At 43.7% G+C, this 17115-nt stretch overlaps 3 protein-coding genes across 3 annotated transcripts; all 3 read right to left on the reverse strand.

The window, feature by feature from the left end:
- Positions 1-343: 343 nt before the first annotated feature.
- LOC125022364 (protein HEG homolog 1-like) lies at positions 344-5836 on the reverse strand. Its single transcript, XM_047608989.1, has 11 exons — positions 5670-5836; positions 5465-5587; positions 4974-5083; positions 4794-4852; positions 4526-4686; positions 3946-4074; positions 3819-3861; positions 3649-3686; positions 2261-2348; positions 1841-2120; positions 344-983 (listed from the first exon to the last, which is right to left on the reverse strand). The coding sequence occupies exons 3-11, from the start codon at positions 5028-5030 to the stop codon at positions 864-866; spliced, it is 975 nt and encodes a 324-aa protein (XP_047464945.1). The 5' UTR covers positions 5031-5083; positions 5465-5587; positions 5670-5836; the 3' UTR covers positions 344-863.
- Positions 5837-8082: 2246 nt separating this feature from the next.
- On the reverse strand, positions 8083-9315 carry LOC125022367 (mucin-5AC-like; the record flags this gene model as incomplete). Its single annotated transcript, XM_047608992.1, has 1 exon — positions 8083-9315. A coding segment is annotated over one exon (1233 nt), but the record flags the coding sequence as incomplete, so codon positions are not given.
- Positions 9316-13485: 4170 nt separating this feature from the next.
- Positions 13486-16053, reverse strand: LOC125022792 (mucin-5AC-like; the record flags this gene model as incomplete). The annotated part of the gene is made up of 2 exons (XM_047609718.1): positions 13486-13995; positions 15385-16053. Coding segments are annotated over 2 exons (1179 nt in total), but the record flags the coding sequence as incomplete, so codon positions are not given.
- Positions 16054-17115: the final 1062 nt, after the last annotated feature.

Genomic DNA, 17115 nt, shown 5'->3' on the forward strand with positions numbered 1-17115 from the left:
AGTTTGGTCCGTGGCGCTGGCTGTAAGTCGGACTTGTTCCTGGTAAGGGTTAGTCGCTGCCAGGGCTGCCCTTTGTCATCAGTTCTGTTCATAATGCTTATGGACAGAAGTTCTAGATTCTTGGGAATCTGTTATAACATCAAAATATAGTATTTCATAAAGAAGAAAACAATAACCCACACAACTGATAGACTACATACATACTAGAATAAATAGAATTAAATACAAATTTATACTCTGTGGACTCTTTGTTAAAGCGTCAAGCTGATCCATTTCTAACTCATCAGCCATTGCGATTGCACAGATTAACACAGAAGTAGTCATTAACAACAAGAGAAACGGATACAGATACATGTATTTATTAATATAGATGGATGAATATTCATATTTATTAAATCAAAAATCATGTATTCCGCCTGAGGAAGTCAAATATATTTAAAACACAAAAACTAGCAAGATGATTTGACTATTGTTTTTCTCTGTGAAAGAAAATCTTTTAATGTAGGCGGGTACATTTATTTTTTCTAAATGAACTACTCTATGATATTTGTGGAAAATTTAAATATGTATTTCACTCATCAATTGAATTACTAATTTGACATACAAAAATATACAATAATATAATAAGTTATACAAAACCACATCAATGGTTGTGACAAGCCCCATTTGGCGGATTAAGATATTCTTAAATTTACCTGAAGAACAAATTTTCATACGAAAAAACAATTATTTGTAAATTAACAGATTCAAGTTTTAGTGCAAAATTAGTGGACATTACCAAGATGGCGCGAAATGGAAATCACATTCCAAATTTCATTGAAGGTGGTCAGCAAAAGACAAGATCACTTTGAGTCTTTGAGAAGTTAATTTTCATTGTCTCGCGTGTAGTAAGGGTTGTTGTAGCCCCCGCTCTGATCATTGGGGTTGTTCTGGGACTCTGCCTGGGTGGATGTGTTACTGCCACCATGGTCGTTGTTCAGCCACTGCAGTAGAAAACAACAGTTAATTGCAAGACAGAGCTTCATTAAGTATTACTTTCCTTTTATTTAAAATGCTATGGAAAGGCAACTGGACTGGAGTTTCTTGAAGACGCTTCATTCAAGTCTTCGGTTCTAAAGAACTGGTGAGGAACTGGGGTTTAAATAAGAACATCTGTGGGTGTTACACTTTAGGTAAACTTCTGCAGAATTCCAATGTTCAATATCACAGCTATGCAGATGACACACAGATATATCTAGCACTGTCCCCAGATGACTATAGGCGTCACTGTTTAGAGCAGGTAAATTTGGATGAACCACAGTTTGAATCAGGAGGTAACAGAGATAATTGTTGTTGGTGCTAAAGTCAAAATACCTCAAATTGCTGTCACTAAAAACTGGAGATGGGTGGATGAAGCCTTGTGAAGCTTCTGGGGCTTCTTCCTGATTGTACCAGAAAAATCTCTGAAGCTTCAAAGACAGACCCTACCAGTGACATCTAGTGGTCAGCTGATATTATAGCAGCCACAAACTTCCAAATGATTCACACATAAGTCAAGTCAGGCTTAAACGTCTGTGTCAACATTTTGAAATGTTTGAAATGTTGATTCATTACTTGAAACTTGATTTAGATATCAGGTGCAACCCACCTGAGGCTGCAGCCCACTATACACTACACACCCACTACACACTACTGTATGAACAAATGGATGGGTCAAACATTTCCCCATTGTGGGACAATTATGACTTCATTGAAAAATCCAGCTGCCTTTCTTTAGTGCAATTTGAATAAACCATGACCTGGACGACCGAGAACCTTCACAAACACATTTTCTTTACACACAGACAGAGGGAATACCCACCAAGTTCCTCCCTACAGGGAACAGGTTTTGCTGACTGTTGCTGGCAGCTGTCTCCAGGCTGGTGCTGCTCTTCCAGGAGTTGTTGACCTTTGCCCGTGGAAGTCTAATAACCCCATCCTGGGTATAAGCTGCCAAGCCATTGGCTGACCCCTTATCAAAGACTGATCCCTGGCTGTTGACTGAGTTGACATTAATCAGTGTTGCCTTGGAAGCAGAGTTGTTGGCGTAGGGCTTTCCGAAGAATCCAGTAGAGTATGTCTTCAACTTTTTCTTTGACAGCCTAACAACATTATAGGAAAATACAGTAGTTAACATCCCTTGCTAGTTAAGGGTGTGTATTAGTGAAACAGAAACATGGCAAAAAGATTGACAGAAACAGTGCACAAGGTGAGAAAGTGGGTGTATAGGTGAAAAACTTACTTGTGAGTGACTAACGGTAGAAGAGCAAGGGACATGAGCAGCAGCACACCGAGCACAGAGCCGACAATCACCAGGCTGAGCTGCCATGCTAACAAACAACAATGTAGAGTACGTTAATATCACAGCACACAGTAACGTGGCCTATTTTGGCCTAATACAAATGATTATGGGGAGAGGAGGGGGATTGGGGGGGGGGCTTCATCTACATGGATGGATATACAACCTAACAAATATCAAAAGGTGTTTTTGAAATATCACTGGCCAGACAGCAACAATTAATGTGCCAACCCAAAGGGGTGGGAACATTACCATGAGTGCTGGTATCTCTGCCAATAGTGTGCTAACATATATTCCCATTATTGGGCCATAGAAAACAGAGCGTCACCCTTTTAGAAACTCTCTGCAGGGATCTCAACCCTGAACAAGAAAGTGGTCAGATTGGAGATGACTCGCCAAAGTACATGATAGTCTGGGACAATGTCAGTTTCTATCTCTCCAATATCATCAGGTAATGGTTTGCGATGGAGTCCCCTCACCCTACTCCCCATTCCTTATCCCCAATGAGGACTTTTTCTCTAGGGTGGAGATAGAAAGTATATGATGACCCTTCCTGGCCCAACAAACAGGAACGTCAAGAAGACTGTACTGTAATTCCTACAACACGGCATGTACAGTTTTCATGAATGGGATTGTCCTATGTTTACATTTCTACTTTTGCTTTGTTTTTGTTCTTTGTGCTATGCAGTCCTGTCTTTTCCTTTCTGTGTCATAATGTCATGAACTGTCTACAGTGCAAACCGTATAAGCATAAATGTGAATCTTGTCTAGTCTCTTGCAATCAATCTCCCACATACACTGAGGTGTAACTTACAATAATCATCAAAACTTTAGGCATCGTTTACATCAGAACATCCCTCCAGAGTACACTGTTATATTGACAACATGACGAAGCGGTTTGACTGTCTGACTCGTACACAGTGACACAAGGACATGTCATTCTGATGGCACAACATGTTCACTGACACAGATATTTACTCATGAGAGATGAACTAAGGATTTTGAGCAAGAGACTTTGCTTTTGCATGTAATCCATAGCATTTTGCTATTTGTACAAATTGTATTGAGAAATGCACTTAGTGCTTTGCAAATGGTGAGGATGATTCGAGAAATGTACCAAAGCGACTGAGAGAAACTGTAATGCCTTGTTTTATAATGATGAAGTTCATATTGCCTAAATAGTCTTGTATATACGTGGTATGGTACAGGTCGTTTTATAGTATATGGATAATATTTACAGATGAAAACCAATGTACAGGTGAGATCATATATACAGGTGAGTAATTGTGCTGTTTCTTTCATTAGTGGTTAATCATGTGCTGCATACTCACATTCATTGCAGTTAAAACCAGAATAACCAAATGGACAACTGAAAGACAGAGAAAATTAAATGTCTTTATCATTCAGATAAATGGATGGATGGATGGATGGATGGATGGATGGATGGATGGATGGATGGATGGATGGATGGATGGATGGATGGATGGATGGATGCACTTACTCGATACACTCAGAGTTCACTGCTTTTTGTCCAGAGGGACAAGCTGCAAGAATAGAATTTTTTAAAAGTCAGTTTGTTGTTTGGTCAAAGAAATATTGACACAAAATCTGAAATTAAATGTTCTCACCATGACAGGCTCTGTTACTGAAGTCAGTCGGAACGTACTCGTCCTTACAGGTGCAGTTGAAATTCCCATTTGTTGAAAAGCATCTTGCGGTGGCTACATCACATGGGTTCCTCTCACACAGGTCTTCCTCTATAATGTTACAGTGAAGGGCGAGGATGGAATGGAGGGAGGGGGTGATAAGAATCGTTCCAAACAACTGACTAATCAGGATGCCATTAAATGAAGTGGGTCTGAATGTACAGTGTCATAGCAGTCTGTCACTGAGATGATGTTACTGACTGACTCTGTGAATTTGTGCATTGTGGGAGAACATGTGCCAACGCAGATGTGACAATAACAGGATAAAAGTCTTGCAGTGAATACCCAATCTGAAGAACTTATCAAAACTAGTGAAACATTAACATTGATCTTACAAAGACCAAATCAATTAAGCCATGGATAAATTAATGTCAGAGTTGCAGATAGAGTTCTCTAGATCTCTGCCTGAGAACAAATCAGTCTTGAATACTTGAGTTTTATTGTGATACGTTTTTCCATTGAAGTAGTTAATAATTGGATTAGATCCAGGTAATTAACTCACCAGCAAAAGTTCCTCCTTTTAGTGGACAGTCGGTGCATTCAGTGGCCTTCTCCACCTCCGCTACAACATCTGATGCTGTGATGTCAGATTCTGGTTTGTAGATGATCTCTACAGATGCATTGATCCCAACCAACATCCTAAATAGACTGTTGTCAGCTGGCCTGTAGGGACAGAAATCACTCTTAATGATGGTAATTATTAAGTGCAGGAGGATCTGAGTGAACTGGTTCAAGATAGATGGATGGTTAATTCTATACCCCAAACTTACCACAGTTCCAGCACTATAGATCGAACATAAGTAGGATCAGATCCCAGACTCTTGTCCAGCTGTGTTTTGGAAGAAAGAAATGTGGTTTTGCTCACATCATCATCTGACAACACAGACATATGGTCTGATACCAAACAGTTAGTATAATTAAAAGACAGAGAGAGAAAATGTATTTTTCACCTCTTGGGCAATAAGGTCTGCAGTCCTTTTGAACGCTGGTGATGCCTTGTCTGACATGCTGTTTTCATATACTATGTCAGGCAGGTTTATGTGTCCAGGGAAAACTTTGGCTAAAACAAGAAAAATTCACAGTAAGACAGATGCTCACTTAAAAGCTTATAATTTTCTTTTAATTTCTTCTTTTCGTGGAAGAGAATTGTTTCATGTCTACTGTGTAATTCTGTGACTTCAACGTGTACCTGTACATACATTTATTGAAGTATTTGAAACTCAGAATTTACATTGGAAACTGTTGAATGTGTAGCTAGCTTAAAACCTGCCATTAGGAGCTTCAGGAATTAAGTAAGAAACAAAAAAACTATTTTTCAAAAGCTGAGACTTAAAGCAAAGTGCTAATTAACATTGGTAATTGAAATAACTTCCCTTATCAACACCAAGTAATACAAATGGTCTTCCTACATCTCAAACGTACATTGCTCCTCTATTCTTACCAGGGTCACAACGATGTGTTTTGTTGTTGTAGTTATCACCAGCCAGACACAAACATACAAAGCCCTTATTGGCTCGAGCCTCACACGTGCTTCCTTTGCCACAAGGGTTTGAAGCACAGGGATCTGGAAAAGAAAAAAATCATCATGATAAATCTGATGTTGTTGTTGAAGAAGCAGTGACCTGTGGGTGATGCTGAGGGAGTACCTGGAACTGCTGTAGTTGTTGCTTCAGGAGCAGCTGTTGTTGTGGCTTCTGGAGGAACTTTTGTTGTGGCTTCTATAGCTACTGATGTTGTTGTGGTTTGTGGAGAAGCTGTAGTCGTTGTGGCCTCTGTAGCTACTGATGTTGTTGTGGTTTGTGGAGAAGCAGTAGTCGTTGTGGCTTCTGTAGCTACTGATGTTGTTGTCGTCTCTGGAGAAGCAGTAGTCGTTGTGGCTTCTGTAGCTACTGATGTTGTTGTGGTTTGTGGAGAAGCAGTAGTTGTTGTGGCTTCTGGAGAACCTGTTGTTGTGGTTTCTGGAGAAACAGTAGTTGTTATGACTTGTGGAGCAACAGTAGTTGTTGTGGCTTCTGTAGCTACTGATGTTGTCGTCTCTGGAGAAGCAGTAGTTGTTGTGGCTTCTGTAGCTACTGATGTTGTTGTCGTCTCTGGGGAAGCAGTAGTCGTTGTGGCTTCTGTAGCTACTGATGTTGTTGTCGTCTCTGGAGAAGCAGTAGTAGTTGTGGCTTCTGTAGCTACTGATGTTGTTGTGGTTTGTGGAGAAGCAGTAGTTGTTGTGGCTTCTGGAGAACCTGTTGTTGTGGTTTCTGGAGAAACAGTAGTTGTTGTGACTTGAGGAGAAACACCTGTTGTTGTGGCTTCTGTAGCTACTGATGTTGTTGTCGTCTCTGGAGAAGCTGTAGTCGTTGTGGCTTCTGTAGCTACTGATGTTGTTGTCGTCGCTGGAGAAGCAGTAGTAGTTGTGGCTTCTGTAGCTACTGATGTTGTTGTGGTTTGTGGAGAAGCAGTAGTTGTTGTGGCTTCTGGAGAACCTGTTGTTGGGGTTTCTGGAGAAGCAGTAGTTGTTGTGACTTGTGGAGCAACACCTGTTGTTGTGGCTTCTGTAGCTACTGATGTTGTTGTCGTCTCTGGAGAAGCAGTAGTCGTTGTGGCTTCTGTAGCTACTGATGTTGTTGTCGTCTCTGGAGAAGCAGTAGTCGTTGTGGCTTCTGTAGCTACTGATGTTGTTGTCGTCTCTGGAGAAGCAGTAGTAGTTGTGGCTTCTGTAGCTACTGATGTTGTTGTGGTTTGTGGAGAAGCAGTAGTTGTTGTGACTTGTGGAGCAACACCTGTTGTTGTGGCTTCTGTAGCTACTGATGTTGTTGTCGTCTCTGGAGCAACAGCTGTTGTTGTGGCTTCTGTAGCTACTGATGTTGTTGTCGTCTCTGGAGAAGCAGTAGTAGTTGTGGCTTCTGTAGCGACTGATGTTGTTGTGGATTGTGGAGGAGCAATAGTTGTTGTGGCTTCTGGAGAACCTGTTGTTGTGGTTTCTGGAGAAACAGTAGTTGTTGTGACTTGTGGAGCAACACCTGTTGTTGTGGCTTCTGTAGCTACTGATGTTGTTGTCGTCTCTGGAGAAGCAGTAGTCGTTGTGGCTTCTGTAGCTACTGATGTTGTTGTCGTCTCTGGAGAAGCAGTAGTCGTTGTGGCTTCTGTAGCTACTGATGTTGTTGTCGTCTCTTGAGAAGCAGTAGTCGTTGTGGCTTCTGTAGCTACTGATGTTGTTGTCGTCTCTGGAGAAGCAGTAGTCGTTGTGGCTTCTGTAGCTACTGATGTTGTTGTTGTCTCTGGAGAAGCAGTAGTAGTTGTGGCTTCTGTAGCTACTGATGTTGTCGTGGTTTGTGGAGAAGCAGTAGTTGTTGTGACTTGTGGAGCAACAGCTGTTGTTGTGGCTTCTGTAACTACTGATGTTGTTGTGGTTTGTGGAGAAGCTGTAGTCGTTGTGGCTCCTGTAGCTACTGATGTTGTTGTGGTTTCTGGAGAAGCAGTAGTTGTTGTGGCTTCTGGAGCACCTGTTGTTGTGGTTTCTGTAGGAACAGTAGTTGTTGTGACTTGTGGAGCAACAGCTGTTGTTGTGGATTCTGTAACTACTGATGTTGTTGTGGTTTGTGGAGAAGAAGTAGTTGTTGTGGCTTCTGGAGAACCTGTTGTTGTGGTTTCTGGAGAAACAGTAGTTGTTGTGACTTGAGGAGAAACACCTGTTGTTGTGGCTTCTGTAGCTACTGATGTTGTTGTCGTCTCTGGAGAAGCAGTAGTCGTTGTGGCTTCTGTAGCTACTGATGTTGTTGTCGTCTCTGGAGAAGCAGTAGTAGTTGTGGCTTCTGTAGCTACTGATGTTGTTGTGGTTTGTGGAGAAGCAGTAGTTGTTGTGGCTTCTGGAGAACCTGTTGTTGGGGTTTCTGGAGAAACAGTAGTTGTTGTGACTTGTGGAGCAACACCTGTTGTTGTGGCTTCTGTAGCTACTGATGTTGTTGTCGTCTCTGGAGAAGCAGTAGTCGTTGTGGCTTCTGTAGCTACTGATGTTGTTGTCGTCTCTGGAGAAGCAGTAGTCGTTGTGGCTTCTGTAGCTACTGATGTTGTTGTCGTCTCTGGAGAAGCAGTAGTCGTTGTGGCTTCTGTAGCTACTGATGTTGTTGTGGTTTGTGGAGAAGCAGTAGTTGTTGTGACTTGTGGAGCAACACCTGTTGTTGTGGCTTCTGTAGCTACTGATGTTGTTGTCGTCTCTGGAGCAACAGCTGTTGTTGTGGCTTCTGTAGCTACTGATGTTGTTGTCGTCTCTGGAGAAGCAGTAGTAGTTGTGGCTTCTGTAGCGACTGATGTTGTTGTGGTTTGTGGAGAAGCAATAGTTGTTGTGGTTTCTGGAGAACCTGTTGTTGTGGTTTCTGGAGAAACAGTAGTTGTTGTGACTTGTGGAGCAACACCTGTTGTTGTGGCTTCTGTAGCTACTGATGTTGTTGTCGTCTCTGGAGAAGCAGTAGTCGTTGTGGCTTCTGTAGCTACTGATGTTGTTGTCGTCTCTGGAGAAGCAGTAGTCGTTGTGGCTTCTGTAGCTACTGATGTTGTTGTCGTCTCTTGAGAAGCAGTAGTCGTTGTGGCTTCTGTAGCTACTGATGTTGTTGTCGTCTCTGGAGAAGCAGTAGTCGTTGTGGCTTCTATAGCTACTGATGTTGTTGTCGTCTCTGGAGAAGCAGTTGTCGTTGTGGCTTCTGTAGCTACTGATGTCGTCGTCTCTGGAGAAGCAGTAGTCGTTGTGACTTCTGTAGCTACTGATGTTGTTGTTGTCTCTGGAAAAGCAGTAGTAGTTGTGGCTTCTGTAGCTACTGAAGTTGTCGTGGTTTGTGGAGAAGCAGTAGTTGTTGTGACTTGTGGAGCAACAGCTGTTGTTGTGGCTTCTGTAACTACTGATGTTGTTGTGGTTTGTGGAGAAGCTGTAGTCGTTGTGGCTCCTGTAGCTACTGATGTTGTTGTGGTTTCTGGAGAAGCAGTAGTTGTTGTGGCTTCTGGAGCACCTGTTGTTGTGGTTTCTGTAGGAACAGTAGTTGTTGTGACTTGTGGAGCAACAGCTGTTGTTGTGGATTCTGTAGCTACTGATGTTGTTGTCGTCTCTGGAGAAGCAGTAGTTGTTGTGGCTTCTGTAGCTACTGATGTTGTTGTCGTCTCTGGAGAAGCAGTAGTCGTTGTGGCTTCTGTAACTGCTGATGTTGTTGTGGTTTGTGGAGAAGCAGTAGTTGTTGTGGATTCTGTAACTACTGATGTTGTTGTGGTTTGTGGAGAAGAAGTAGTTGTTGTGGCTTCTGGAGAACCTGTTGTTGTGGTTTCTGGAGAAACAGTAGTTGTTGTGACTTGAGGAGAAACACCTGTTGTTGTGGCTTCTGTAGCTACTGATGTTGTTGTCGTCTCTGGAGAAGCAGTAGTCGTTGTGGCTTCTGTAGCTACTGATGTTGTTGTCGTCTCTGGAGAAGCAGTAGTAGTTGTGGCTTCTGTAGCTACTGATGTTGTTGTGGTTTGTGGAGAAGCAGTAGTTGTTGTGGCTTCTGGAGAACCTGTTGTTGGGGTTTCTGGAGAAACAGTAGTTGTTGTGACTTGTGGAGCAACACCTGTTGTTGTGGCTTCTGTAGCTACTGATGTTGTTGTCGTCTCTGGAGAAGCAGTAGTCGTTGTGGCTTCTGTAGCTACTGATGTTGTTGTCGTCTCTGGAGAAGCAGTAGTCGTTGTGGCTTCTGTAGCTACTGATGTTGTTGTCGTCTCTGGAGAAGCAGTAGTAGTTGTGGCTTCTGTAGCTACTGATGTTGTTGTGGTTTGTGGAGAAGCAGTAGTTGTTGTGACTTGTGGAGCAACACCTGTTGTTGTGGCTTCTGTAGCTACTGATGTTGTTGTCGTCTCTGGAGCAACAGCTGTTGTTGTGGCTTCTGTAGCTACTGATGTTGTTGTCGTCTCTGGAGAAGCAGTAGTAGTTGTGACTTCTGTAGCGACTGATGTTGTTGTGGTTTGTGGAGAAGCAATAGTTGTTGTGGCTTCTGGAGAACCTGTTGTTGTGGTTTCTGGAGAAACAGTAGTTGTTGTGACTTGTGGAGCAACACCTGTTGTTGTGGCTTCTGTAGCTACTGATGTTGTTGTCGTCTCTGGAGAAGCAGTAGTCGTTGTGGCTTCTGTAGCTACTGATGTTGTTGTCGTCTCTGGAGAAGCAGTAGTCGTTGTGGCTTCTGTAGCTACTGATGTTGCTGTCGTCTCTTGAGAAGCAGTAGTCGATGTGGCTTCTGTAGCTACTATTGTTGTTGTCGTCTCTGGAGAAGCAGTAGTCGTTGTGGCTTCTGTAGCTACTGATGTTGTTGTCGTCTCTGGAGAAGCAGTTGTCGTTGTGGCTTCTGTAGCTACTGATGTCGTCGTCTCTGGAGAAGCAGTAGTCGTTGTGACTTCTGTAGCTACTGATGTTGTTGTTGTCTCTGGAGAAGCAGTAGTAGTTTTGGCTTCTGTAGCTACTGATGTTGTCGTAGTTTGTGGAGAAGCAGTAGTTGTTGTGACTTGTGGAGCAACAGCTGTTGTTGTGGCTTCTGTAACTACTGATGTTGTTGTGGTTTGTGGAGAAGCTGTAGTCGTTGTGGCTCCTGTAGCTACTGATGTTGTTGTGGTTTCTGGAGAAGCAGTAGTTGTTGTGGCTTCTGGAGCACCTGTTGTTTTGGTTTCTGTAGGAACAGTAGTTGTTGTGACTTGTGGAGCAACAGTAGTTGTTGTGGCTTCTGTAGCTACTGATGTTGTTGTCGTCTCTGGAGAAGCAGTAGTCGTTGTGGCTTCTGTAACTGCTGATGTTGTTGTGGTTTGTGGAGAAGCAGTAGTTGTTGTGGCTTCTGTAGCTACTGATGTTGTTGTGGTTTGTGGAGAAGCAGGAGTTGTTGTGGTTTCTGGAGCACCTGTTGTTGTGGTTTCTATAGCAACAGTAGTAGTTGTGACTTCTGTTGCAACAGCTGTTGTTGTGGCTTCTGTAGCTACTGATGTTGTTGTGGTTTGTGGAGAAGCAGTAGTTGTTGTGGCTTCTGGAGAACCTGTTGTTGTGGTTTCTGGAGAAACAGTAGTTGTTGTGACTTGTGGAGCAACACCTGTTGTTGTGGCTTCTGTAGCTACTGATGTTGTTGTCATCTCTGGAGAAGCAGTAGTCGTTGTGGCTTCTGTAGCTACTGATGTTGTTGTCGTCGTCTCTGGAGAAGCAGTAGTCGTTGTGGCTTCTGTAGCTACTGATGTTGTTGTCGTCTCTGGAGAAGCAGTAGTCGTTGTGGCTTCTGTAGTTACTGCTGTTGTTGTGGTTTGTGGAGAAGCAGTAGTTGTTGTGGTTTCTGGAGAACCTGTTGTTGTGGTTTCTATAGCAACGGTAGTTGTTGTGACTTGTGGAGCAACAGCTGTTGTTGTGGCTTCTGTAGCTACTGAGGTTGTTGTCGTCTCTGGAGAAGCAGTAGTCGTTGTGGCTTCTGTAGCTACTGATGTCGTCGTCTCTGGAGAAGCAGTAGTCGTTGTGGCTTCTGTAGCCACTGATGTTGTTGTCGTCTCTGGAGAAGCAGTAGTCGTTGTGGCTTCTGTAGCTACTGATGTTGTTGTCGTCTCTGGAGAAGCAGTAGTCGTTGTGGCTTCTGTAGCTGCTGATGTCGTCGTCTCTGGAGAAGCAGTAGTCGTTGTGGCTTCTGTAGCTACTGATGTTGTTGTCGTCTCTGGAGAAGCAGTAGTAGTTGTGGCTTCTGTAGCTACTGATGTTGTTGTGGTTTGTGGAGAAGCAGTAGTTGTTGTGGCTCCTGGAGAACCTGTTGTTGGGGTTTCTGGAGAAGCAGTAGTTGTTGTGGTTTCTGGAGAAGCAGAAGTTGTTGTGGCTTCTGGAGCACCTGTTGTTGTGGCTTCTGTAGCTACTGATGTTGTTGTGGTTTCTGGAGAAGCAGTATTTGTTGTGGCTTCAGGAGCACCTGTTGTTGTGGCGTCTGTAGCTACTGATGTTGTTGTCGTCTCTGGAGAAGGAGTAGTCGTTGTGGCTTCTGTAGCTACTGATATTGTTGTCGTCTCTTGAGAAGCAGCTGTCGTTGTGGTTTCTGTAGCTACTGATGTTGTTGTCGTCTCTGGAGAAGCAGTAGTGGTTGTGGCTTCTGTAGCTACTGATGTTGTTGTCGTCTCTGGAGAAGCAGTAGTCGTTGTGGCTTCTGTAGCTACTGATGTCGTCGTCTCTGGAGAAGCAGTAGTCGTTGTAGCTTCTGTAACTGCTGATGTTGTTGTGGTTTGTGGAGAAGCAGTAGTAGTTGTGGCTTCTGTAGCTACTGATGTTGTTGTGGTTTGTGGAGAAGCAGTAGTTGTTGTGGTTTCTGGAGCACCTGTTGTTGTGGTTTCTATAGCAACAATAGTCGTTGTGACTTGTGTAGTAACAGCTGTTGTTGTGGCTTCTGTAGGTACTGATGTTGTTGTGGTCTCTGGAGAAGGAGTAGTCGTTGTGACTTCTGTAGCTACTGATGTTGTTGTGGTTTGTGGAGAAGCAGTAGTTGTTGTGGCTCCTGGAGAACCTGTTGTTGGGGTTTCTGGAGAAGCAGTAGTTGTTGTGGTTTCTGGAGAAGCAGAAGTTGTTGTGGCTTCTGGAGCACCTGTTGTTGTGGCTTCTGTAGCTACTGATGTTGTTGTGGTTTCTGGAGAAGCAGTATTTGTTGTGGCTTCAGGAACACCTGTTGTTGTGGCGTCTGTAGCTACTGATGTTGTTGTCGTCTCTGGAGAAGGAGTAGTCGTTGTGGCTTCTGTAGCTACTGATATTGTTGTCGTCTCTGGAGAAGCAGCTGTCGTTGTGGTTTCTGTAGCTACTGATGTTGTTGTCGTCTCTGGAGAAGGAGTAGTCGTTGTGGCTTCTGTAGCTACTGATGTTGTTGTCGTCTCTGGAGAAGCAGTAGTGGTTGTGGCTTCTGTAGCTACTGATGTCGTCGTCTCTGGAGAAGCAGTAGTCGTTGTGGCTTCTGTAACTGCTGATGTTGTTGTGGTTTGTGGAGAAGCAGTAGTAGTTGTGGCTTCTGTAGCTACTGATGTTGTTGTGGTTTGTGGAGAAGCAGTAGTTGTTGTGGTTTCTGGAGCACCTGTTGTTGTGGTTTCTATAGCAACAATAGTAGTTGTGACTTGTGTAGTAACAGCTGTTGTTGTGGCTTCTGTAGTACTGATGTTGTTGTGTCTCTGGAGAAGCAGTAGTTGTTGTGGCTTCTGGAGCACCTGTTGTTGTGTTTCTTGGAGAAGCAGTAGTTGTTGTGTTACTTGTGTAGTAAGCAGAGTGTGTTGTGGCTTCTGTAGCTACTGTGTGTGGCTCTGTAGCACTGTGTTGTTGTGGTTCTGGAGAAGCAGTAGTGTTGGGTGCTTCTCTGTAGCTATTGATGTTGTTGTCGTCTCTGGAGAAGCAGTAGTCGTTGTGGCTTCTGTAGCTACTGATTGTTGTCGTCTCTGGAGAAGCAGTGTCGTTGTGGTTTCTGTAGCTACTGATGTTGTTGTCGTCTCTGGAGAAGGAGTAGTCGTTGTGGCTTCTGTAGCTACTGATGTTGTTGTCGTCTCTGGAGAAGCAGTAGTGGTTGTGGCTTCTGTAGCTACTGATGTTGTTGTCGTCTCTGGAGAAGCAGTAGTCGTTGTGGCTTCTGTAGCTACTGATGTCGTCGTCTCTGGAGAAGTAGTAGTCGTTGTGGCTTCTGTAACTGCTGATGTTGTTGTGGTTTGTGGAGAAGCAGTAGTAGTTGTGGCTTCTGTAGCTACTGATGTTGTTGTGGTTTGTGGAGAAGCAGTAGTTGTTGTGGTTTCTGGAGCATCTGTTGTTGTGGTTTCTATAGCAACAATAGTAGTTGTGACTTGTGTAGTAACAGCTGTTGTTGTGGCTTCTGTAGGTACTGATGTTGTTGTTGTCTCTGGAGAAGCAGTAGTCGTTGGGGCTTCTGTAGCTACTGATGTTGTTGTCGTCTCTGGAGAAGCAGTAGTCGTTGTGGCTTCTGTAGCTACTGATGTTGTTGTCGTCTCTGGAGAAGCAGTAGTCGTTGTGGCTTCTGTAGCTACTGATGTTGTTGTCGTCTCTGGAGAAGCAGTAGTCGTTGTGGCTTCTGTAGCTACTGATGTTGTTGTCGTCTCTGGAGAAGCAGTAGTCGTTGTGGCTTCTGTAGCTGCTGATGTCGTCGTCTCTGGAGAAGCAGTAGTTGTTGTGGTTTCTGGAGTACCTGTTGTTGTGGTTTCTAAAGCAACAGTAGTAGTTGTGACTTGTGTAGTAACAGCTGTTGTTGTGGCTTCTGTAGCTACTGATGTTGTTGTCGTCTCTGGAGAAGGAGTAGTCGTTGTGGCTTCTGTAGCTACTGATATTGTTGTCGTCTCTGGAGAAGCAGCTGTCGTTGTGGTTTCTGTAGCTACTGATGTTGTTGTCGTCTCTGGAGAAGGAGTAGTCGTGGCATCTGTAGCTACTGATGTCGTCGTCTCTGGAGAAGCAGTAGTCGTTGTGGCTTCTGTAGCTGCTGATGTTGTTGTGGTTTGTGGAGAAGCAGTAGTTGTTGTGGTTTCTGTAGCTATTGATGTTGTTGTCGTCTCTGGAGAAGCAGTAGTCATTGTGGCTTCTGTAGCTACTGATGTCGTCGTCTCTGGAGAAGCAGTAGTCGTTGTTGCTTCTGTAACTGCTGATGTTGTTGTGGTTTGTGGAGAAGCAGTAGTTGTTGTGGTTTCTGTAGCTACTGATGTTGTTGTGGTTTCTGGAGAAGCAGAAGTTGTTGTGGCTTCTGTAGCTACTGATGTTGTTGTGGTTTCTGGAGAAGCAGAAGTTGTTGTGGCTTCTGGAGCACCTGTTGTTGTGGCTTCTGTAGCTACTGGTGTTGTTGTGGTTTGTGGAGAAGCAGTAGTTGTTGTGGTTTGTGGAGAAGCAGTAGTTGTTGTGGTTTCTGGTGCACCTGTTGTTGTGGTTTCAATAGCAACAGTAGTAGTTGTGACTTGTGTAGTAACAGCTGTTGTTGTGGCTTCTGTAGTTACTGATGTCGTCGTCTCTGGAGAAGCAGTAGTCGATGTGGCTTCTGTAACTGCTGATGTTGTGGTTTGTGGAGAAGCAGTAGTTGTTGTGGTTTCTGTAGCCACTGATGTTGTTGTGGTTTCTGGAGAAGCAGAAGTTGTTGTGGCTTCTGGAGCACCTGTTGTTGTGGCTTCTGTAGCTACTGATGTTGTTGTGGCTTCTGGAGAAGCAGAAGTTGTTGTGGCTTCTGTAGCTACTGATGTTGTTGTGGTTTCTGGAGAAGCAGAAGTTGTTGTGGCTTCGAGAGCACCTGTTGTTGTGGCTTCTGTAGCTACTGATGTTGTTGTGGTTTCTGGAGAAGCAGTAGTTGTTGTGGCTTCTGGAGCAATAGCTGTTGTTGTGGCATCTGTAGCTACCAATGTTGTTGTCGTCTCTGGAGAAGCACTAGTCGTTGTGGCTTCTGTAGCTAATGATGTTGTTGTCGTCTCTGGAGAAGCAGTAGTCGTTGTGGCTTCTGTAGCTACTGATGTTGTGGTTTGTGGAGAAGCAGTAGTTGTTGTGGTTTGTGGAGAAGCATTAGTTGTTGTGGTTTCTGGAGCACCTGTTGTTGTGGTTTCTATAGCAACAGTAGTAGTTGTGACTTGTGTAGTAACAGCTGTTGTTGTGGCTTCTGTAGCTACTAATGTTGTTGTCGTCTCTGGAGAAGGAGTAGTCGTTGTGGCTTCTGTAGCTACTGATATTGTTGTCGTGTCTTGAGAAGCAGCTGTCGTTGTGGTTTCTGTAGCTACTGATGTCGTCGTCTCTGGAGAAGCAGTAGTCGTTGTGGCTTCTGTAACTGCTGATGTTGTTGTGGTTTGTGGAGAAACAGTAGTTGTTGTGGCTTCTGTAGCTACTGATGTTGTTGTCGTCTCTGGAGAAGCAGTAGTCGTTGTGGCTTCTGTAGCTACTGATGTCGTCGTCTCTGGAGAAGCAGTAGTCGTTGTGGCTTCTGTAACTGCTGATGTTGTTGCGGTTTGTGGAGAAGCAGTAGTTGTTGTGGTTTCTGTAGCTACTGATGTTGTTGTGGTTTGTGGAGAAGCAGAAGTTGTTGTGGCTTCTGGAGCACCTGTTGTTGTGGTTTCCATAGCAACAGTAGTAGTTGTGACTTGTGTAGTAACAGCTGTTGTTGTGGCTTCTGTAGCTACTGATGTTGTTGTCGTCTCTGGAGAAGGAGTAGTCGTTGTGGCTTCTGTAGCTACTGATATTGTTGTCGTCTCTTGAGAAGCAGCTGTCGTTGTGGTTTCTGTAGCTACTGATGTTGTTGTCGTCTCTGGAGAAGCAGTAGTCGTTGTGGCTTCTGTAGCTACTGATGTCGTCGTCTCTGGAGAAGCAGTAGTCGTTGTGGCTTCTGTAACTGCTGATCTTGTTGTCGTCTCTGAAGAAGCAGTAGTCGTTGTGGCTTCTGTAGCTATTGATGTGTTGTTCTCGAAACGTATTTTCGTCGATTTTGGTTGTAGAAAACCAGTAGTTGTTGTGGCTTCTGTAACTACTGATGTTGTTGTGGTTTCTGGAGAAGCAATAGTTGTTGTGGTTTCTGTAGCTACTGATGTTGTTGTGGTTTCTGGAGAAGCAGTATTTGTTGTGGCTTCAGGAGTACCTGTTGTTGTGGTTTCTGGAGAAGCAGTAGTTGTTGTGGCTTCTGGAGCAATAGCTGTTGTTGTGGCATCTGTAGCTACCAATGTTGTTGTCGTCTCTGGAGAAGCACTAGTCGTCGTGGCTTCTGGAGCAACAGTACTTGTGTTTTCTGTGTTCAATACTTTAGTTCTTGTTGTTTCTAATGGGTTCTCTGCTGTTGTTAATTCTGCTTCTGGGTTCACTTCTGTTGTTGTTAATTCTGCTTCTGGGTTCACTGCTGTTGTCCATTCTGAGGCTACTGATGTTGAAAACACAAAATGAATAATATATGTTAATAATGACAGAAATATTAGAAAATTATAAATACATACAACATACAAAACTGTGATAAATTTTTCGTCAGATGTGAAAAAACTCTGTAAACTAAGAACGTTTTTGGATGTGGTAAGAGTTTATTTTTGTTCATTAAAAAAATGTGAATGAATATAAATCAAATCAAATCAAAACTCCATTTGCAGAAATGCAGTCCCAAA

The sequence above is a fragment of the Mugil cephalus genome, chromosome 16 (genome assembly GCF_022458985.1).
Source record: "Mugil cephalus isolate CIBA_MC_2020 chromosome 16, CIBA_Mcephalus_1.1, whole genome shotgun sequence".
NCBI lineage: Eukaryota > Metazoa > Chordata > Actinopteri > Mugiliformes > Mugilidae > Mugil > Mugil cephalus.